A 22,695-nucleotide genomic window follows, 5' to 3' on the forward strand; every position below is an offset into this window, starting at 1 on the left:
AGTTGCACAGGGGAGCAAGCAAGGTACTGCATACAGACAAACTTCACATGAAACTTTTTCAAGACCTGGTGATGTGGCCACTGTTGTGAAGGCCCAGACACCTTCTCTTTCTTCCCAGGGTTTCTCTGCTAGAAGATACAGGACGATGTGCGCCTCCCAGAGAGCTCAACAGTGTTTCACTGCTTGATCAGCTACTGTGCTGTATGCTGCTGGGGATGAGGCAGCCCTCCCTGATCGCAGGTAATCAACACAACCTGCATCACCATCCCATCTCTTCCCTCTCACACAATCTTACCATACCACCAGCAAAGCTCCTCGGTCTACAGAGCCTGTCCTAAACGATGCTGTGAAGTCAACAGCATGACAAATTCTGAGTTGCTCTGTTACTGGCAGATTCAACCCCACCCACAGCCAGCGTGTAGGGGCGGAGAGAATAACAACCATAACCAATGCCCAGGAGGTTGCAGGCGAGAGCCTGCAGAGGAAAGGGCTGGGTGGAACAGAGAGAAGCCCTGCCCCAGCACTCAAAGTCCCCGTGCTCACCACCTGCCCCGCTGAGGTGCGCTCACCACCTCCAGCACTAGGGGACTCAAAGTGTAATAAGAGGGAAGGAATCCACAGCGGAGAGCTGTGGGGTGATTGGGACTCAGCCAAGGTCAATGTCAATACAAACTCTTGCATGGGGAAGAGTATTAGGTTTAAAGCTTCATCGGTATCACAAAAAGCATGTTACATATAACCATCCAGGCTTTTCCATAAAAATAACTCAGCAGGACAACCATATCCTGTAACTAGACAGCGGAACGCCCATTATGTATTTTGGCAGGGTTATTTCCTTATCTGTTTGAGTGTGTAACTTCTTTTTTTAGCATCTTTATTTTGGCCTGGCTGCCAGGGAGGGAATTGCTATAGGAGACTCCCGGGCAAGGACCAGCACTTCTGGAACTGCTTCTCCCACTGACTACCCTGCTCAGAAAATGTTCATATGCTACTACACCTTTATTTGTCTTTTTTCTAGATGAAATTGTTTTAATCCCGCATACAGATTTTTCAAGTTCCTAAATCTGTCACTCACAACCACAACATTCTCTGCGAGGAGGGCCCAGTGTAAACAGAGCTCCAGATGAGGCCACAAAGGTTTATGCACAGATATTTTCCTTGTCCCCTTCATCCAAACACTGAAGATGAAACTGTGCTGGTCTCCCCTGGTGTTCTTGTAACTGCTGTGTTATCCATACGCATAACACCCCACCTTTCATCTGTATTTCCACTGTCTTACACACCTTTTAAACTAAAAATACTTTGCAGCTTTTGAGTGCTGCTCTTTGCAGACAGAGAAGCCTGATATAACAGTAAGACTGTGCATTGGCTCAGAGATAAACTAAGCCAGCAGACCTCAGGGTGCAAGCTTCATTAATCAACCTGCAAAGAGGTTTCGGTTTCCCCTTCTTTGAAGTGAATTGCCATCCGCAGTGGAGGCCCTGAATTTGCTGAGATTATACAGCTGATTGTTCTTTTAATGAGGCAGTAGAAAAAGAAAAAAGCATCGCAGTTTTAGGGAATATGTCTACTTTCAAATGGATACCAGGGCTCAGTCAGAACTCGATGGACATTTTTACAGCTTCTCTCAGTCCAGGAGGAACGTCTGGATTTCTTTCAGTCCAGGAAGAAACTCTCTCTGGGACCAAAAAGTTACAAGACAGTTATCTTCCTTGAGGGAACAGGGGCAGGGTAAGCTTGTACTCTCAGCCTAATTCACTGTGCTGTTAGGTCACAGGCTGCACACTCGGACACAGAGAACTGGCTGATACAATGCGTGCAAGGAGATGGCAATGGGAAAGGTGAAGTCCATGTAATGTCCTCATCTTACCTCACAGAGAACAATCCCAAATGAAAAGATGTCCACTGTCTCATCATAGCTCTGTCCTGCAGGAAACATAAGACATTCAGCTCTGTGAGAGACAGTTCCCCATCCAGCTATTCCAGGAGCTGCCAGCCCAAAGCTTAACTAAGCCTTTTCCCTGGAGGGCCCTAAAACAGGAGACAAAGCAAGGCTTAAATCTCCAAGATATGTATACCAACTGCATCTTCCTATACACTGCCATCACATATTTTAACCCCACTTCTTTCTCCTGCTGGGGAATTACAGGACAACACAGGGAAGCCTCGTGTATCAGAGGTCTGAGCAAACGCTACGGATAACTATGGAAGGCTTCTGCCCATTTCCATCGATTGCTGTTCTAGTGCATCTCTACAGTGCTAAGCCTATTCCCTGGAGGGCCCTAAAACAGGAGAATTACAGGACAACACAGGGAAGCCTTGTATATCAGAGGCTTCTGCCCATTTCCATTGATTGCTGTTCTAGTGCATCTCTACAGTGCACTGAGTCAGTGTTCAGCTTCCCCAGCAGCCAGCGAGTGCCCAGTCCCTGCTGCAGTGACTGCAGAGATAATAAATTACACGCTAGTAGCGCTTTGAATCTGGGAAAGCAGACTGGCTCCAGCATGCCATTCTCTGCTTACAGACACTCCCCTCCCAAGCCAATATGTGGTAAACAGCCTTGCTTTGAGAGGTGGTGTCAGACTACGCTCTTGCTGTTCTCTTGACAAATGCCAGGTCTGAGAAGCAGCCTCAGACTCCAGTAGGGCCTGTAAGCCTTGACAATAGGAAAACAGAACAGCACACAAGAAAGCACATGCAGAAGAGCTGGGGGAGCGGAGCCAAGTCCTCCATTCCCTGGTGGGCTATGTTGGACAATATTGATATCATAGCCAGCCAAACTGCCCAGCCTGGTCAGACCGACCTGCTCATTAGGAGGAAACTGCATCCATTGTATTTCTCCCTTACCTCACCTCCTGCAGGGGCAGTTTTTCCCCTAAGGGATATAGTTCATCCTTAATGCAATTGAGGGCTGCATGCCAAAAACCAGATTTCCCTGCACTCGGACAACTTCCACCCCAATCCCGAGACTTCAGCAAACCTGGCAGCAGATGACTTCTCCCTGGATCTACGCAACAGCACATGTAAGCCTCATCCTGGAGTTTAATGATTCCCTGTCTCAAGGGGCAGTTCCAAAGCATGAGGCTATAACAGAAATTGATCTCAGGTTCAGTCTTATTTCAGGCCTCTTTTGTCTTCCCTGTTATCTGGGCCATAGCAAGTTAAGGCCTGTTGCCCTCCTGAAGAATCCTGCTGTCAAGCCAGAAACATTACCTCGGCTGGTACAAAGGTTTATCAGGTCAGGTACTGCAAGAGAAGTGCAGCTAGGGTACCTGTGTGTATAAATAAGCTTGCCTATTAGCAGGTCTAAAACCATAGGCTCTAATAGGTTTGATTGTTACTAGGGGCCAGAAGCTTTTGGTAATCCTATCATCCCTATACCTCGTCACAGGCTGTCTCCTCACCTGCACCCTGGTATCAGTATCTTACCATTTAGCATCTCTGGGGCCATCCAGTATGGGTTGCCAACCACCGTGTAGCGCTTCTTCCTGTCACTCTTGCGTAGGGTTCGTTTCTTGGCAGATGGCTTCTCTAAAGTGGGCTTTTTTCTTTCCTCCACAATCAGCCGAGACAGACCGAAGTCAGCCACCACCACCGTCTTATCCTACACAAGGGATTTAGTACAAGTCACTGATTCATCTCAGCTCCTCTCAGGAGCAAAGAGGCTGTAATTCCTGTTCACTATCAACTACACTGTAAGGGCAACTAGCAAGGTTTCCTGCAGCCAGATGAGTGTAGCAAGCTGTCTAGACAGGTGCAAGACACCCAATTCACAATCCCAACTCATCACTTCCTATTTATTGTCCTATTTCCTGCGTGGTTGCTAACACTAGTCCCACCAATTTGGCTACACTTGTCAGGGCAAACGTGGACCTTTCCTTTCAGACCTTCCTATTCTACCTGGCCGGGAATTAACTTAGACTTTCATCCTAGGTCGTTTGAAGCCTACATGCTAATCTCATATTCCAGCCAAGTGAACAAGGGCAAGGCTTGAGGGAATGAAGCTACACAAAAATCTTGTGACCTAGCATTTAAAAAAGAGAGCGCACACACATCTGCACATACCCACGCACTTGTCTGAATCCTGAGTGCCAATAAAAAAAGTCATCAAGTGGTTGAAAGAACAGAAGCAGCTGTAGAGAACATTTCATAGTCGAGATAAGGAACAGAGCTGCACTAGCTCTCCTAACATGACTGTTAATAGGAGATGCTACCACAGGAAAGGGGGTAAGAGAACAGAATGAAGAAACAGTGAAAGCTAGATCAGTCTGGAAAATCCTATGTGAAGATGAAGCTCCCTTGTTTAGGGCACTAAAAGCCTCTCTGAAATCAGTTCCACCCTGACAAAAGAGGGAACATCATGTGGAGAAAACCAAGGGAGGAAAGTGACAAGGAGGGGAGCAGCATGCTGTGGGGAAGAGAGGTGTAGCTCACCAACTTGATTAGGCAATTGTGTGAATTCAGGTCTCTGTGAATGATGCACATGGAGTGCAAGTAAGCCTGGAAACAGAGGGAGAAAACTTGGTGTTAGGGGTTCCCAGGCGAGTACGTCTCTTCACATTTACAGACCTCAACAACCAGCCGCTAGCAGTCAGGGAGCATGCACAACCCCTCATACACCACCCTGCTGAAGCAGCCAACCCTGACCCTGGAGGTTTGCTCTGTAACGAAGGCACAGTCCGACTCACCATTCCAGAGGCAATTCCTTTGGCAAAGCTGACCTTCTGCTGCCAGGGAAACGGGTCCTGAAAGACAAGTCCTCAATGGTCAGGGACTGCCTTACCAGCCAGCTGGTGACAGCAATTCTTCCACAACAGGGACTTTGCAGCAGTCACAGAAAGATGATACGGCCCCAGGAAGAATGTGCTTCCTGCCTCAGGCCACCCACAGCTAAGAAGAAGCTTTTCCACACAGCTCCGAAGGAGACTAACAACAAGCACCGTAACACCGTAACAACAACAACCAACAACACACTGTCAGCCTCATTGAGTAGAGGTCTACCAGGCTTCCATACTCACCGCATTGCGGAGGAAGTCCTTCAGGGTGCCCCCCTCAATGTACTCAGTGAGGAGATTCAGCTTCTTGTCCTTGTACAGTACACCGATGAACTTCAGCACATTGGGGTGATCCAGGCTGCGCATCACTTTCACCTGGGAAGCAGAGACATCCCACCCCAAAGAAGAGAATGGAACAAGTCCTGACAGATCTGCTCTATGGTGACAAGCATTCCAACGCTGGAGGTCCCCTCCAGGGATCGCAGAGTACACTCAAACCCCAACCTTAAGGCAGTCAATTAACTGTTGCCTCTTCATATTCATGCTATGCAATTAACCTGATCTTAGTCTTTAAGGAGAGCACCCTTGAGTTTGGAAACAGGAGGTCTCCAGGGCAGCTATCTGGTCTGTACTGCATATGTCAGGGCCAGAATAGCAGCGTCAGGTGTTTGGGGAGCTGCCTTTAAGCTAAATCTGACTTCGAAAAACATAGTAGGTAGCCACCAAGAAAATAGTTTAGCTTAAATACAGCAGGAGTCTTAAATATCTTACAGATATTGGCCTTTATCATTTGTATTTATGCACAAGGCTCAAGGGATAAATCTTTATGTATTGCACAGCTCAATTTGCCTCAGACTCAGGCTGCTTTTTATCATTGAAAAATTAATGAACTGGGAGCTGAAGCCATGTCTATTGCTCAGTGTGAGTCACACTTCACTGCAGCAAACATTCAGCTCATGTCAGCTTTTCCCTGTGGCATGTCTCCCTCCTCGGCGCCTTGATTCCTGCCAGGTTGGTGGCATGATCACTCACTCTCTGGAGAAGATGGAAGAGTGCCACCACACTACTGGCTCAGAAGCTTTTTGAAATTTTGCTCCTACCTCTGTTAAGAAAGTCTTCTGTGTTTCCTCATCACAGCGAATCAGCTCCTTCATCACCATCACCTTTCCTGTTGCTTTGTGAGTCACCTGGTAGAAACAGAAACCACAACTACAGGCAAGGTTCAAGAATATATAGCTTCAATGCTCTTGCAACTCTTCTGAAAGAGAGGGTAACGTTCCCTTCCATCCAGAGGGGAATACAGATGGGAGAAAATTCAGAGCCCAGGGATCTGTAGAAAACTGCATAAAATTTCTCCTTTCAGAATTCAGCAAAGATTCCGTATGTGAAACAGAAACTACCTAAAGTTGACAGAAGATCATACCAAGAGATCAACAGCATCCCAAGAACCAGAGCTGAAGTCTCCATTTTAGGTAGCATAGGGCTGAGCATGCATACATGCTGTCAAAGCCTCTGAAGGCATCAGTTCCATACTTGTGCATGCCTCAAGTTCCCTTACAGAGCGTACTTGCCCAGCATGATGCTCACATTTTGTACACAGAACCTAAGAACTACATTCTGTATCAGCAAAGGAATCAACGTTCACTTGCATCAGAAACCAAACCAAACAACCCAAAACTACATTGCTATATGCTTTGGTTTTATGTGGACTCTGAAGCCTGATGGTTTCTGATGAGCTTATCAAACTTACTTATGTGCAAGCGGAACTGGGATGTACAGGCTGTTCAGTTAAGGCAGGAAGCAGTTATTTTACCATGCTCCTTGGGAGCAATATATTGCTCCTGCAAGGAATTTTCCCAGAATGGTGGCAAACACACAGAAATCCACCATAAACATCAGGTAATAAATTTCCTGGCTCTCGACAAGGAAAGCATTTCCAGTTCCTCAGAGCTGTTTGCCTTTGTCCACCTAGTTCCTGGCATTTTGCTGTGTTCTAGAGGTTTCTTTTAACCAGCTCTGCCTGGCTTGCGTGGGGTGCATGAGTGAGTAGAAAGGGTCCCAACTTTGATGAGCGGGTTTTCCTGGAAATCCTCTCCCCTTCAGTTGCTTAACTTGGACAGCTCAGTCTCCCTAAGATCTCCAGGTAACTAAACAACCACCTCCTCTCTAGGAACAGAAGGGAACTATTCTGACCAGATACAGTGCTTGTTGCATCAAAAACAGTCAATCTGAAGCTGAAGAAAGGTGTCACTTTTTGCCTCATACCCTTTAAAATAAAAAGCCTTTTCAGAAAACCTCCAGAACTGCAATCCAGAACACAAGACCCAGTTATAGTATTTATGAAGCTTATGAGCTCTCGCAAACACTGTGGCACACTAGTTCTTTTTGGAACCATGGGACATAGCAAGGCTGATATAGGTGGAATGCGAATGCATGGAATAACACAACAGAAGCATAAGTACAATATTCTGCTCCCATCTGAAATCAAGCATCCTTATACAAGTAGCGAGCCAGGGAACACTACACATTTCAGCCAGGGACATGAAAGCCAGGGACATCCAATACCCAAAGATAAAGGGAAGTGAAGAGACAAAGACAAGACAAGGCTAAGTGGAATTCTTAAGCTGACATACCAGCAAAACTGAAACAAGTGTCATCATGAAACTCCAAGAGGGCAATTTTAACTCCCAGAGCATGCACCAGAACAGGATGACGATGGGGTAATTTGAGCAGAAAAGAAACACCTTTGTGCCATTAACTGTGGGGACGCAGATGACAAAAGCATGCGACAGAGGAAAGGTTCCGCTTACCTGGACCTGTTATTTCTCTATGAGCAGAGGAGAAGAGAAATATGCTCATTAGTATGGATCAAAAGCATTGGGTTTGTAGTACTGGCTCACCACCTCCCATGGAAGCATGAGATTAATATGGTGGCTGGACACCTGAAGTTTATACAGGTGTAAGGAGAGAAGTCCCATAACATGGTGAATAGCAATCCGAGTACTGAGGAGCTCACAGCACCTTGGTAAGGCAGAGAAAGCTGCACCCTGATGCTGTCAGGGATGGCAGGATAGGAGCTGCTGAATCACCCCCAGTCAAGACCGGAGAGCTTAAATACAAGAGAACTGCTGTTAATGGAGATTTTAATTGTGAGAGTCATGTAAGACCTGACCACTATCACCACACTGTCAAGCCGTTGAGGCTCTGCTGGGGGTTCAGAGATGGTCACTACATCAGCCTGGCAAACCCCCAAGCATACCACACTAAGAGTAAGTGAGAAATGCCATACCGGGGAGTTGAATGCACCTCTTCATAAGAAAGATGCTCGTAAGAGAAAGCGTAGTTTGTTCCCCATTCTCCCCACCTCACCCAGGTGGTTGCTGTGACACAGGCACTCTGGAACTCTAAATGTAACTCAGGAGATGAGTATGTATGGCCAAGGTTGACACTCAAAGGGGACAAAATGAAAACCGCCTGCAGCCAGAGACACTCATGGTCAGGGAATGAAACAGAGAAATGGACCTCACTGAACAAACCAGGTGAGTTCCAAGACCGATCACTATCAGCAGGGCAAAGGCCACTGAGACAGTGGCGAAGGATCCCGAGATAGGCAGATGTTGCTGTAATCAAAGTAAATGATGAATGTTTGGGGACCTCCCTCACCTTGATTGCTTGTCCAAAAAATCCTTTTCCTAGTACTTCACCATGAATCAGGTCACAGGGCCGGAAGATTTGTTGGGAGCAGCTAGAAGAGGAACGTAGGGATTCAGAACGACTGATGTCACGGCTCAGAAGGAGCGGTTCCTTTGGAGAACTGGGGCCAGGAGACTTAGAAATGCTGTTACTTCGCCTAGAAAACAAAGGAGACAGGAAGATCAGGGAAGCTGCTAGGAAACTTTTGGTCCAACATATCCCATCATTAGCCCCTAAGGGACCGGTTTCTAGATGTGCTTCAGTGCTCTTCATATCTCAAAAGCCAGATGCTCTCAGAGCACCATGGAAGCTCTTTACAAACCTAGAACAGCTTCCAAAGTCAGAGCTGCCTAACAACAACACATATCTTGCACTGTCAGTCAGAGGTGGAGCTCTGTGAACAGGAGGAGGAAGCTGTGAAGACACAGCATTTGCTATCTCTAAACAAAGATTAAAATACTGGTAAATGACTAAATGAGCAACTGAGTGCCCCAGTCTAGGAAGACAAGATTTTTCGCAAATCCCAGGTCTCAGCCATACTCCTTTTAAGGACACATTCTTCCCCAGCCATTTAAGGCTGGTAAAAATCCGACCTTCATATTTTCTAACTGTAAAACTTAGTAGCTTTTCTATGTTAAAAGTAGAGCTCCTTATTTTTATTAAGGAAAGTTTGCCATCCTGAAAGGGAATGGAGAGAATACATGTCAATAGCAGAATCTAAAGCTCTCCACTGCTTCGCCAGTGGTTTATACCAAGGCTCATATCAGAGATGAGTCATGTCTCTGCAGTCATCTGCAATCGCAGGGCCTAGGCACAGAGCAGCCCAGCCAGGTGGCACAGGGCAAAGGCAAGCTAGGTCAGAGGCAGGACTTCCAAGTCTTTACCTGAGGGAGCGGCGTCGGAGTGTTCCTTCCAGATTCTCCTTGATGTCCAGCGGAGAGAGGGAGCGTGGGGAAATGGGCGGCTTTATGTGGGTGGGAAGACGGGAGTCCAAACGAAGCCTGTCTAAGCGCTGCGAGACAGGGTCATGCTCTATCAGCAGCTGAAGCGTCTGGCTTGTCTTGCGAATCAAGTCCTCCACCTGCAATCAAACCAAAGGACAGGATGATAGCAGACAGGAGGAACACAAATGACAGGAGATAGAGGAGACACAGCAAAATGCCCCTCAGGAATCAGAGTAGAGAGTTCAGTGAGATCACTCCATAGTTGTGGTTTAGTTGTGCACACCACAGCTGCCTACCAGACAAATCAAGCTAGCAACACAGAAGTTCCTTATGCTATCCAAAGCCGCCTCTTTCTGGTCAGCTACAAATGACCAAACACTTTTTTTTTCTTTTTCTGAGAAGCGTTCAAAAACTACACAAGCTTCCATCCCGAACAGTGCTGCAAAAAACAGCTTTGCAAAAGCCACATGGAGGTTTATCTGAGAGATGTCTATTGTGCTCCTGATGTTCCCTTCAGCACCAACAGTAAATAAAACCCTTGCGTAGTGAAGGTAATGGTGGTCTCACTACACTCTTGCAGCATCACCTGATATCTGTATAAAGCATTTACTTGTAAATACAGACATCAAATACTTTTCTTGCAGTGGGAAACTCATCCCTAGGATCAGCTGAGCCTTTGCCTATTAGCAGTTGCCTCTAAAAGGATCAGAACAGTGGAATTCACTAGCAATACATGAAGAGTCTTCACAGCCTCTCTGTGCTCTGAGATGTCACAGCCCTACGCTTTTCTGATTACCTCCCTTCATGTTTGAATGCCACAAAATCAGTACTGCATCCTAATTGCATTTCCATCTGTTACACTTTCCTCTTCAGCTGGAAGGGGTAGCAAAGCTTGTCTTCATGTTTATTCCTACTGTCAGCATGAGCACTACAGGTGTACACACACTGTATGTAGGGTGGGAGAACAGTGCCAAGAAACAGAAAAGCTGTAGGAAGGCAGATGAGAAGGAGGCTTCAGAACAGAACTCTACCCACCTCCTCCACCTGTAATGTACGAATAGGAGCTCCATTAATCTCCAGGATACGATCTGCAGGGTGGATGGCGTTTCGGACATCTGGGCTGATGTGCATCCTGTTAACTCTAAACACGGGAATTACAGTGTGTGTGGGAAGTCAGTTGTCGTTTAGCCATCAGTTTAGCCAAAATTACAAGAAATATTTGATCTCTGATGCTTCCCTTTATATTGGTATTCTGAAATAAAACAGTGCTAATCTACCAGCACAGGGAGCTACCATTAGACCAAGCGCTTAGGTCTGAGCTGGTTTGGGGAGAGCTCTTCATTTGCCCAATGGCAAAAATTGTTAGTCCATTACAATTCGCCAATTTGTGTTCAGTGAAGGAGACAGCACTGCGAAATAAAGTTATCAATTAAGGTTGTCACAAGAGCGAAATGGAGACCAAACACAAATGGCTATTAGCCAACGTACGTCCCTGTTGTGCCAAGACAGATCTCCTCAGCAGTTAAAGCAGCTGGCAGGACAGCAGCACTGCAAAATTTTTACCAGCTCACTCTGCACAGACATGTACCTTGCACACAACCTTGTCATACTCACTCTTTCACCTGGACACCAGTGGCATAGCTGGAGCAGCCACCTTCAACAGACACGGAGAACCCCCTCTTGCCATCAGTAGCTGCCGGCATGGAGATGAGGGTCAGCGTATAAGGCAGCTGCTCACGCAGAGACTCAGTGGAGTGTTTTTCTATCATCGGTGTCAGCACAATCTGGTTATGGCATTTCCCACTAAAAGAAGTGAAGAAAGTCATTATGGCAGTGTCCTATCCCTCCCTGCCAAACTCACACTTCTAAGTTCTCTCATTGACCACAAGCTATAGTTTTTAGTGCTTACTCCATTCCTTCCTCCCTCCCTCAAAAGGCAGCTTCCTGGCATTCCTTAGTGTAACATTTGGCTGAACCACACTGAGCCAGCTGAACACGGCTTACATATACAGCAGGGAGCAACTCTGTGGCAAGGCATGCAGCTCCGTCTTACCAGTAGAGAGTGGAATGTTGCACGAGTGCGTAAGTGTCCCCATCTTCAATGATCACTTTGCAGCTCATACAAGCAAAGCACTCGGGGTGATACTTGTATTCGCCAGCCACCTACAGACAGAAAAGGGAGTAGCTTATAGGGCCAAAATCCATCAGCAGATGCAGTTACTGCTTTCCTCTCTAATTAACATGTTCATTCAGATCTCAGAGTCAAGTGGCAGTTTTTTACTGGAGAATTATATTAGCCCATTCTACCTTTCCTGAACCCCATCCTTGGCACCTTGATTGCAAAACTTCTCTGAAACAACCATGTCAACATGCAAAGCAAAGCTTGTGTCCCGGGAACCTCTGCTATATTTGGCAGCTGCTCAACTATCAAAAATAGTTGATAGTCTGCTGCAGACTAGTAAACAAGATATTAAACCTTCCTGTTCAGTTGCTCTTGGCAAGATAACTAACGTTACGCCTGAATTAATAAAGCTGAAAGGGCTTTTTTTTTTTGGCAGACAGGCAATGCACAAATTCAGATACTTTACCAGCCAGCTGACAGAAAAAAAAAGAGCGAGCTGAGACTGAGACAACAAAATACCTTTAAAGAATATTTTTATTCGTTGATCTGTTTTTCTATTTTCCCTGTGAGAACTTCCCTTATTGACAGTATTTTGCAAAGACTTCTGCAGGCAATGAGAAATTGCGCTTTTCTCAGTACTTCCCTTTGAGGTAGCAATCATATTACTGAGTACCATGCTGCTTTTATTTAGGCCCTAGAAAAATAATGGGTATGTTTCATTCTTGACAGTTTTAAAGGTTAAATATTTGCAAGGTTGTGGCAAGGAGGGGAACATTTAGATGAGCCTCATATTGTGCAGGCAGAGTTCAATGTTTCAAAGCAATTGGGGCTAATACTACTTCAAGACACCATCAGCCAGAAAACCACTCTGGCCACAGTCCAGGTGGGACTTGGATGGCAACCTTCCCCAAAGCCAGAACCTGCTGCTTATCCTGAGCTGAGAGCTTTGACTCTGCAGTGCAGCAGAAAATCACCCCATGGAGACACTGAGGCACTATGCTACAGAAACTGAACAGATGTCCCGTTAATCACCTTTCTGTTTCTCATGCCTGTGCACCTTACTTTCTTCGTTCATATGCTTCAGATCCTCACAACTCCCTCCTTTAAGAGTTACCCCCGTTTAAAATTAATATCTATCTAGAAGATGGACACACAAGCCTCATTTCTAATCTCTGATCGGAGATTAGAGTAGCAAAGAGACTATTACCTTCAGTTTATTTGATTATCTGAATAGTGAATAGCTAGGGCAACTCCCAACCAAGTACAAGGAGCTGGAGACAGGCATGTCCTGCCTCCAGGCAGGAGTCCTTTAGAGTCCTTACCATCACTGGTCCAGTCATCAGCAGAGAGCAGCCATGGCAGGATTCCCCAAACTTCCCCCAGTAGTCTTTGTGACAGTACAGCTTCCCATCTTTCTCATAGTACCAGTTAGTGAGGGGATCCTGACATTCAGAGCACCTTGAGGGAAACAAAGGAACAAGGTTCCAGTTGGCAACAAGTCACAAATCAATGGAAAAGCTCCTCTCCTGCATGGAGAAAACAAACATTCAGCAGCAGCTCACCACCAGCTCTTCTAGCTACGGATGTACTAAACCCCTCCATTTCCCAATGCTTTTTCAACTGAAAATTAGCACCAAAACCAAGGTTTGTAAGGAGAGGTTGACACCACCAAACTTCCAAAGTTTAAAACAAATCCCATCCATTTATTAAAACACATCAGTAGGTTTATAAATTCTGCCTTACAAATTTTGCCCCTTTGCTTTCTCCCTCTTCCTGGGTGCAAGCTTCCAGCTGCAGGGTGGCCCAGCACACAGATAGCTCTGCTACGTTTCTACTTAGTGTTTCTACAGCATCACACCATTTTGTGCCAGAGCACCTGTCTCCTCAGCCAGTTTAGGAAGGGAGGCAGAGAGGCAGGATCCCCTTCCCTATGCAACACAAAGCCAGTTTTGCACCAACCTTTGTGGAAAGCCTTTCTATTCTTCTGTAAGTAGACCTCTCCCAAAAAGTCAACTGCAGCACTATCCATTTGAGGGAGAGTTTTCAAAGCAGTTCATCCTTTGAGCTCCACATACTTACTGCATCCACCAATTAATTGCAATGAAAGTCCTCCACCTCTCCCTACCAATTGCTCTCCCTTTCCTTCTGCTGATGACAGTGCATGAGAAAAAAACCCACAACCAACCAACCAAAAAAACCCCCCAAACAAAACTATTTCTCTAATTTCATGAAGGGAGTCTCAAAATTCTTCACATATCAGTGTCAGCTCCCATTTTAACACGCAACCGTTATTAATCCTCTATCTACATCCCCCCCCAAGAAACAAACAAACAACTCCCCCCTCAAAAAAAAACCCAAGGAAATGTTTTTTTCCAATGCAGCAGCAATGGATGCAGCAATTCTATTGCAGATATCGTTTTAGCAAATCACAAGCAGAACCCTGATCTTCAGGCTTCCTGAACACAAAATAATCCTGCCTCAGCAGGATGCACTGGGCAAGGGAGTTTAACTTCTGCAGTATGGAGGTGTGACTTAATGGAGAGATAAGGCACAGACAGGAGTTGCATCACTAAAGATTATTCCATTAGCCCTGGGCAGCATGTTCTCAGACTTTAAAAGGAAAATTAGTCTGGTATTGGCCATTTCTGAGTGCAGAATCCAAGATGGGTTAGTCACCAATAACTGGTTCAAAGAAACACCTCAAGGATCAATGTCATCATCAGCACAACGCTTTCCCAAAGGTGGAAGGAAGAGTTTCTTCTGCCCCTTACCCCAACAATTGTCTCAGTTACTACATTGGAGGGGAACCCATTGCACCAGGGTGGGGGTTTAGGTGGGTGCCTGCCCTCCCAGACAGCAGGCCTCTCTACAGCACCAAATGCACTGAAGTCAGCTAGTGGCAGTGGAGGTGCACTTTTTACATGCTCCTAGGTGTAAGATGAGAGCTACTGTTGAGTTCACCTTTCACAAGCTTCCTAAAAGCTTATTTGTGCCAAAGGTATTCCTTGTAAACTCCACCAGCTTGTAATGAGCGTGATGATATGCGAAGCTGGTCATGCTCCAACATGGAGAGAGTTATTTGCTCCATCTCAAGAGACTGCAAAGCAACAAGGCGAAGCTGCTTGTAAGCAGCCTATGGTTTTAGGGGAAAACATACCTCATGAGGTATTTAGTGCCGTACCCTACCCTCAGGAAAGTTGCTCCTTCTAATGTATTTGGCTTTTATAGTGTTTGTTCTCCCAGCTGAGGAGCTCCAAATCCTGCCCCCCCGCCCCCCCAGTGATGGGAAAGAACTCTAGCACATGCAACAGGCCCTGCCAATTTTGGCTGAGGCAGGGGGAGCAGTAACTTACATTGCTATACATGGCACATGCATCATTACAGCCTCAGCCTTGGGGCACTGTCATGGTTACACCCTGCTCATGGTATGCAAGAGACCTAGAGGGCATTGCAATACATTTTGCCTTCAACCACTAGCCCTTTGGCTTTCGTTTGCAGTAAATACCCCACGCTGAATGATCAAGTAGGTGAGTGGGAGGGAGAAAAGAGCAAGTGGAGACTAACAGCAAAGATTTCTATCACCTTGTGGCAGGAACATCTGGCTCAGCACGGGCAAATCGGATCCCTCAGACTTATCCGACTTCTGCGTGCATGCCTGTACCAGTGTGTGCTCCAAGAGTGATTACATCTTCAAACAGGGAGCTGTGACCAGACCTGCACTTGGGATACAGACAGCAATACTGGAGACTGCTCCACCAGGACTTCAAGACCTGGCTTTCTGTCTAAGATCTCTCCAAGCAGGTGGGTTATTTATTTATTTGTTTTTAAGCACAACACCTTCCCTTCCTCACCCTCACCACCTTCAATCACTCCTTTTTCTCCCTAGGAAAATCTAAAATTTCTGCAAAAGCAATACAACTGCAATTCTGTTTAGATAGGCTCCAGAGGATCATGTACTCTTGTCTTCCCTTTACCTTTCTCTTACTTCTTCATGGTTTGACTTCAACCATACAGCACTTTGATTAGTTTGCTTCCATCCGGAAATAAGCACTGGTATCTAATTTGCAACACACCCATAGCAAAATGAAGGTGAGGGGGTGGAGCCAGCAATCAGTCAGTTCTTTGCTATGCAATTAAACAAATCTGGGCAGGACAAGTTTGCAGCTTAAGGCTCAGAACCCCACCCAGGGCAGTGAGGCAACAGGAACAAAGCAACCAGCCCCAAAGAGGCTAGACGCTGGTAATGGGTCTAACTGGCTACTTCGTTAATCACTGCCAGCAAGAGGACATGGCTATGGCCCGTATTGCCAAGCAGCACCTTCTGTTATTTACCATGCATTCTGTAATGTAGAAAAGGCTTTAGATTTGTCAGGTGTGGAGAACTGGCTGACAGCACACAGGTATAGTTTCAAGACCTATTTCAACTGTTTCAGTGCCTTCGCCCAAATGATAAAGGCATCACATGATTATTCCACATGACTCTCATTGAAGAGATCTGTCAGAATTTTATCACAGAAGATACAAGAGTTACCACTCCTTCCTTTCCCTCTTCACTAGAGTGCATGGCATTGCAGCGCCGCCATTGCCAGGACTCACATCAGCTGAGCAGGAATACAATTACTTCTACAGGTGTTAAGCAAGCTAATCTTTGCCAGTCACCACAACCAAAAGAAAGGAAGATTTCTCGCTCCTCTGTCTTTTATAGATTAGAAACCGCTAATCTTCTCCTAGATGATTTGCTATTCTTATTACAGAGTAACAAAGCATGGTAATCAAGTTTCTTGGAGGACTGGTAACAGCCATACTTGACGTGTTTCCTCTTGCTGTCCAGCCACCATTTTCAGAGCTGCAGAGCCTTGCTCTGATTATATAGTCCCATACATTATGATTCTTCGCTTCCCAGCCTTGGCTGTAAAGAATAAATTAATCTGCCTCCCACAGCCATCCTCCAGGAACCCCAGGCAGCATCTGGGTGCAGTGGGCCTGATGCTCTGTAGCACAGCAGGTGCAGAGAGTTCACAAATCGCTGCTTGATGGCTACTTGGTTTTGTGGGGGGTGGTAGGAGGATCAGGTCACAACAGCTAACCAGCCTGGTTTTCAGCAAGATAGGAGATTCAATTGATGTGGCATCTCTTTTACATCTAAATGAAAGCCAATACCCTCATGGAAGCAAAGACTTCCCTGGCACTGAAGAGAGAGATCCCTTTGAGAAGGGCTCATTAATAAAATGCACCCCACACACACTCTGTCAGGCTAGATCAGTTAACGCTAGACAGGCTCGAAAGAGCTGTGGTTTCAATTCTGCAGGCAGAGCCGGGGAAAGGACAGTCACGCAGACAGAAAGCTGCGGAATAAAACATAACCCCAGCCCGTAGCTAAACCAAAGGCTTCTCACCCGGACTTAGCAGAAGTGTGTGCACTGGCTACATAAGAGACACTAGACAAGGAAGAACAGATGCTAGAAAACAGACTAAGTACTGGAAGACAAGTGTGTTTAAGCTCTGACTATGCAAAACCATTTCCACACTCTTAGGAGAAGGTGTATCTATGGCTTAGCATGATGCCCTACACGTATTACAAATAATGAATGTCTGCTCACTTTCCTTCTTCTGAAAGCAGATGCTGTTTCAGAAAGTTGCCTAAAGAAGCTTAGCAATTGCGCAGCAGTATTTACTCCTGTCCTAGACTGTTTTAACAAAAGGCTCCTTACTTGCAAATCAGTACAAAAGTGTTTGCAGGAACAGGATCAATAACGAGCAAATCCGGGTGGAGGGGATAGGAGGGAGACAATGAAACTGCAAGCTGTGCCTTTCCCCATCCATTCACCTTATCAGCACATCAGCGTCAGTCACCATCCTGGCTGTGTTCAGCCCCACTAACAGTTTTCACTGTGGAGATGTAATGCGATCAAAGACTTACTCTGTAGCTATTGCCTTTCTCAAGCCTCATTTGTTCAATTGGACAAATGGTTGTTAATATAAACCAAAATATCACAGGAGAAGAATCCTTTCCACGTAAGGAAAGCGTGCTGCTCCTCCCTAGTTACCTGCAAAGTACTTGATTTCTTTTCTCAAACAAGATTATGCACTGCCTCACTGCAGATTACATCACCTTCTTGAACTCGCAACAGCAGCACCTCACCTCACCCTGCACTATGCCCAAGCACAAGTAGCTTTGGAAGAGACATAAGCAGCAGCAGCCGTAGTAATCTCATTCCTCTGGCAGTGGAGCAAAGCACAGGGGCATGGGGTAAAGTGGCATATGTAGTGTTGCTCTGAAAGGGAGCCTGCTTGCCTGGGCTACGCAGACAGCCTCATGACACAGGTTGCCATCCCCTCGCGCCAGAGAGCTGCAAAGAGGCTGGTAATAAGAATCTTCCCCGTCGCCTCCTCAAAGCAAGACAGGATCCCAGTTTGAGTCCGGCTGTTCCCTGCACACAAGCACCGGACCTCATTCTTCACGCCTCGCACGCTAACTGCTTAGGATAGCATTACAGAGGGGAAAACAACACTTTGAAGGTCCACTGCTAATCCTGCACAAGACTTACCGAAAGGGATCCTTGGGAGCGAAGTAAGCTGGGGCAGACAAGTAACTTCCCATCTTCAACACTGGATAAACCGGCTCAGCCACAAACTTGTCCAACTGCCTCTGAACAGCTCTGTTCTGCCAACATGGCAGCAGCCAGTGCTCATTTAATCTTGCGCTGATTCAGATACTTCACCTCTCTTTGAAGCTGCCCGAGGAATGCCAGGTCTCTTGGCTGCTCATTCCTTTTCAGATTTTTCCTGGCTCCCATGGCTATAACCATCTTCTCCTGCACTCAGCAGCAGCAGCACCCTTGGGAAGGATAGAATAACTGCTAACCAGGCTAGTTGGACATGCTTCTGCAATAGTTCTTGCGAGCTGTGCTGCCTGCTAACTATTGTCAAGTTTTCCCTTCTCTGGTTCCACCCAAGGGTGGGAGGGGAGGAGGAGCCATTGCAGGAGGACAGCGTGTGGCTACGGAGGCTGAATAAGCTCTACTTCTTCACAAGGGGTGGAGCTTTGATCCGAAGAGGGGCTGCCTTAGTAAGTGCTGAAAGATAGCAGCTTTTGCCAAAGTAAGAGCCAAGTGCATAAACGTGAAACTACTCTTTGCAGCAGTGGCACATTCTGATGGAGAAGTCAAGGAAGGCAGAGTCTGACGAAGACAACTAGCCACATCTCCAAACACATCAAATTAACGTTTACTACATGCCTTCCTAAATCCCTCACAGTGCGTGGGGTTATAGTACCTTCACAGTACCTACAATCTGTTTGTCCTCTTGCAGGAGGTAACTCGCAGTGTGCTTCATCCAAGGAAAAATAACTTTCTTGCCAACACTGTTTTAACAGAGATCATTGCAATCATTTAACCTAATCTTCATCTCCTGCATGGAAGCTGAGGTATAAATCAGCGTGGATGAGTACTCTCTCCTGCTTGCAGCACATGTAGTTATATCATTTTGCTTGCTCTGAAGCCAAGCATGATCTCTAGTGGCCTAATCAGCTAAAGCTGTTTGCAAGACACTCAGAAATGCAACAAACATATGCTGCTGCACCGAGCCCTCCCATTTTTGTACAGTCAGCAAAGCCTGGCATGCCTGAACACAGCCTCAAAATCATGCTATGTTCCAGAGGCAAGAGTACACAAATGTGCTTTTACTGGAGATGCTCGTCTCAGCTGGCATATTGTTCAAGGGAGGCTTGGGGCTGGGACGAGGCAGTCTTGGCTGCAGATTTGACAGCTGCTGCTCGCTGTTGAAGTAAGCAGAAAGCCAAGCAGCCTTTTGGGTTGTTTTTTCTGGGTTTTTTAAATTTTTTTTTTACTCTTAATAAGCAGCCACCTTTCCGGGTGGGGGGGAAATCATCATTTTCACCCATTCAGTGCAGTTTCTAAGCCTGGCTGTAAAAGTGCAGTGAAGCCTAGTGCTGCAGAGCCCAATGTGGTTGTCAGTTCCAGCATGGGTCTAATTCCTTCTGACATTTCACACAGCTCTACTGGAAGCAGCAACACGGTGAGTCTGTGTCTAGGAATGCACTCTGGTCTCCCACATTCTCTATATGTTGCGTGCTGAAAATGGGCCAGCGCTCACAATCCAACGCTTCCCTGGCTATCAGCAGCACCCCACCACACACACATACCTCCAGTGCATCGCAGAGCCCCTCCCCTGCCCAGTATCACCTACAGACAAAAGGTTTTCCCCGCAATTTTGCTGCCATGGGCTGAACTCCCTCCAAGGGGGATTCCACGTGACCTCATAAATCCCAACTCGTTAGACAAAACCTTTGAAGATTTGATCCACAGATGTGATAAGCAGCCAGCTAGTCTGTGAATGAAGCCAGCAGATAAAGCCTAACTTCAAAGTAATAAAAACCACCCAGACAGCTAAGCAACTGGGAAGGGATTTTGTTTGAGACTTCCTTAAAGCCAAAGGACACATAGGCAAATGTCTATTTAAACAGGAAACATCTTATCAAAATGATTTTACTTTTTCAGCAAGCCCCAGCAGCAGCCAGTAAGTTACTTTTTCCTACACAGAATTCTCGTTACTTCTTGCCTTTTTTATTGTCTCTATGACCTATTTGAGAACACAATAGCTCTGATAAAAGGGCTCTGGAAAAGGTGTTAATGTGTTCGTACCTTCTAGATCTGAATTCCTGCCAGAATGACTGTACTTCAAAAATGCTGATAAACAGGTGTGTGTGGGGACCTTTTCTATGTAATTTTACTGATACCATCTCTGAGGGCCAAAATGCACCGAAGCAAATTTCTTTTTCACCAACTGAAGTCAGATATCAGCATCTTCTCTCTTGCAAACGCTGACAGCGTTTCCACTACGAACATGTAGCCATCACAAGGGGTTGCTTTCCTTACTATGGTTTAGAATTGTACAGTAATTTTTGCCAGAAAGAAGCCTGAAAAATATAACTAGCGAATAAAAAGGAACAAATGAAAAACCTCGACAATGACTTCACATGAAATTTATTGCAAATTCAGTCACAGCTGTTACAGTTTTATCCCCACAGAAATGCATCACATAGCTATTGTGATATTCAAGTGATTAATACCTTAAAACAGCTGGGGTTAGGCTGCACATCTAGACACCCTCCTTACCACATAGTTCATGCTGTCCAATAGCATGTCTACAGACAGATGTATTGCTCATCATATCTACCAGCCCTAAGATACACAAATTTATCCTGGCACAGACAGGCACTTCGGTACGTGTGGAACTGGTATAAGCTCGGGAAGAGGCATCTGCTTGATGCCTGAAGAGTCTGCAGCAAGTCTTTGTTTCAGCATGGGTGCAGTTTGGAGGCATTCCAAATACTTCAGTACAATCCCAACACCTCATGTACTTCCAAGGCACTTACACGTAACACGTGCTTTGCTGCTGTTGAAAGAGCAGCAGTTTCAGGAGTCAGTTCCTGAAACTAATACCGTTTTGATATGCACATACCTCTGAGTGAAAGCTCTTGCACAGAGTTCTTGAGTAAACTAAAATGAACAGTGAAGCGAAGCTCATTTCCATCACTGCATCTTACTTCTAAGCAGCAGCAGAGCTTCAGACCAACACAGTGATGCCTTCCTGGCACCTAACATCACTAAGCACAACATTAGGATGTTTTGTCTCCACCATACTTGCCTAATGGCTGCAGACCTCCTGAATATGTGTAGGCTGAGAAGCAAACCAAAGAAATTCAACCTATTGAAAATTCATAGATTCTATATGGTTTTGGAAGCAGTGACTTCTGGTCTGTAAATGCAGCACATACGGCAATGAGACCGGCACTTACACCACTGCATGTTCACTCGCTTCCTAACTTGCTGCTGTTGTCTGTGCAGACCGCTAAACTCCTCCGGGAAGGATCCTGTCTCACTCATGTAGAAAGCCTACCACATACTGGGCTGCGTGAGTAATTCTAATTACCTTGATATAATACTGCTCTGATAACAATGTCCTAAAGGACAAGCTGCGCAAGTCAACTAAAAAAGGACTGGAATGCCCAACGCCTCCTTAAATATAAAGGGTCGTCATCGATGTCCTTTAGCTGATAGATTCCCCTGAGGAATGTGGCCACTTCCACCTGCAAAGCGCTTCATTGTTCCTTTGGATTTTTAAATTCTTGAACAGTCATGGTGATCTGTGTACAAACAGGCACTTAGCAACTATTTCTCCCTAAATCTGATAGTGAGCTGGTGAATTTCAATGCTGATGGAGACACCATCAAAGAGACATTCCCAGGAGTCTGCAGGATTAGCAGAGTAGGGCTCTCACCTCTGAGGCCCTATCATTAGCTTTCTGTAACTGCCAGAAACTGGAGAAGACGGGGAAGAACAGATTCTTGTCTTCCTGCTTCTACCATAATTCAACTGCCTTTTGTTACTACTGATCTTTCCCCTGCTCTCAAATTCAGCTGCCGTGTGTACAAACCTGACTGTGTTCACAGCTGAAAAGCTAAAGGAAGATTCAAAGCATCAAACGTCCCCACATTTCAAATTCCTCTTAATACACACCTTTGCTTACATCTTTATTTGTCAACATTTGTACATTTGAGCTTCATATCCTGATCTATTTGTCCTGTTGTCTGTGGGGAGGAAGCGGCTTTTGGAAAATGATGGCCTGTGCCAAACAGTTTGAACCAACAGAAATGATCCAAAGTCTAGAAAATAGACTATGAGAAAAAGCTAGGTCCAAGGCTTCTTCAGTCTAGAAGAAACTGATGGGAGACATGATTGCTGCTTTCAAGCAGGAAAAGGTTACTTGAATAACAGAAGGGGAAAAAAGCTTGTTTTCCATGCCCATTGTGAACATGACTAGAAGAAATTGATGTAAATTGCAACAAGGGGGATTTCTGAAGATAGTAGACAGAAGCTTCTAACACTAAGGAATTAAGTGCTAGTAGACATGGTCTGGGAGACTGAAAACCTGCAGTGATGGGAGATTGTTAGGTGACCAGTTTCTTGACCATTCCAAAGCCATAGAAATTACTTGCTTCAAACATAAGTTGAAATTTAGTAGATATCCTAAGAACCACAGAAAACAGATTTGGAAAATACCCTCAGAAGTCATCTAGTTTATCCTGCAACCGCCAAAACAGTTTTAACTAACTATATACATTCTTAACACAAGATTG

At 45.7% G+C, this 22,695-nt stretch overlaps 1 protein-coding gene across 1 annotated transcript in view; it reads right to left on the reverse strand.

The window, feature by feature from the left end:
- LIMK2 (LIM domain kinase 2) overlaps positions 1–22,695 on the reverse strand; it is a 35,353-nt gene that overhangs the window by 2,957 nt on the left and 9,701 nt on the right. Inside the window, 12 exon segments of the mRNA XM_009330863.1 lie at positions 1,871–1,926; positions 3,430–3,604; positions 4,435–4,500; positions 4,689–4,745; positions 5,019–5,150; positions 5,876–5,962; positions 8,439–8,625; positions 9,353–9,549; positions 10,448–10,553; positions 11,027–11,215; positions 11,466–11,575; positions 12,857–12,992. Coding sequence (XP_009329138.1) covers positions 1,871–1,926; positions 3,430–3,604; positions 4,435–4,500; positions 4,689–4,745; positions 5,019–5,150; positions 5,876–5,962; positions 8,439–8,625; positions 9,353–9,549; positions 10,448–10,553; positions 11,027–11,215; positions 11,466–11,575; positions 12,857–12,992 — 1,498 coding nt within the window.

The sequence above is a fragment of the Pygoscelis adeliae genome, unplaced genomic scaffold (assembly GCF_000699105.1).
Source record: "Pygoscelis adeliae isolate BGI_AS28 unplaced genomic scaffold, ASM69910v1 Scaffold358, whole genome shotgun sequence".
NCBI classification, from domain to species: Eukaryota; Metazoa; Chordata; class Aves; order Sphenisciformes; family Spheniscidae; genus Pygoscelis; species Pygoscelis adeliae.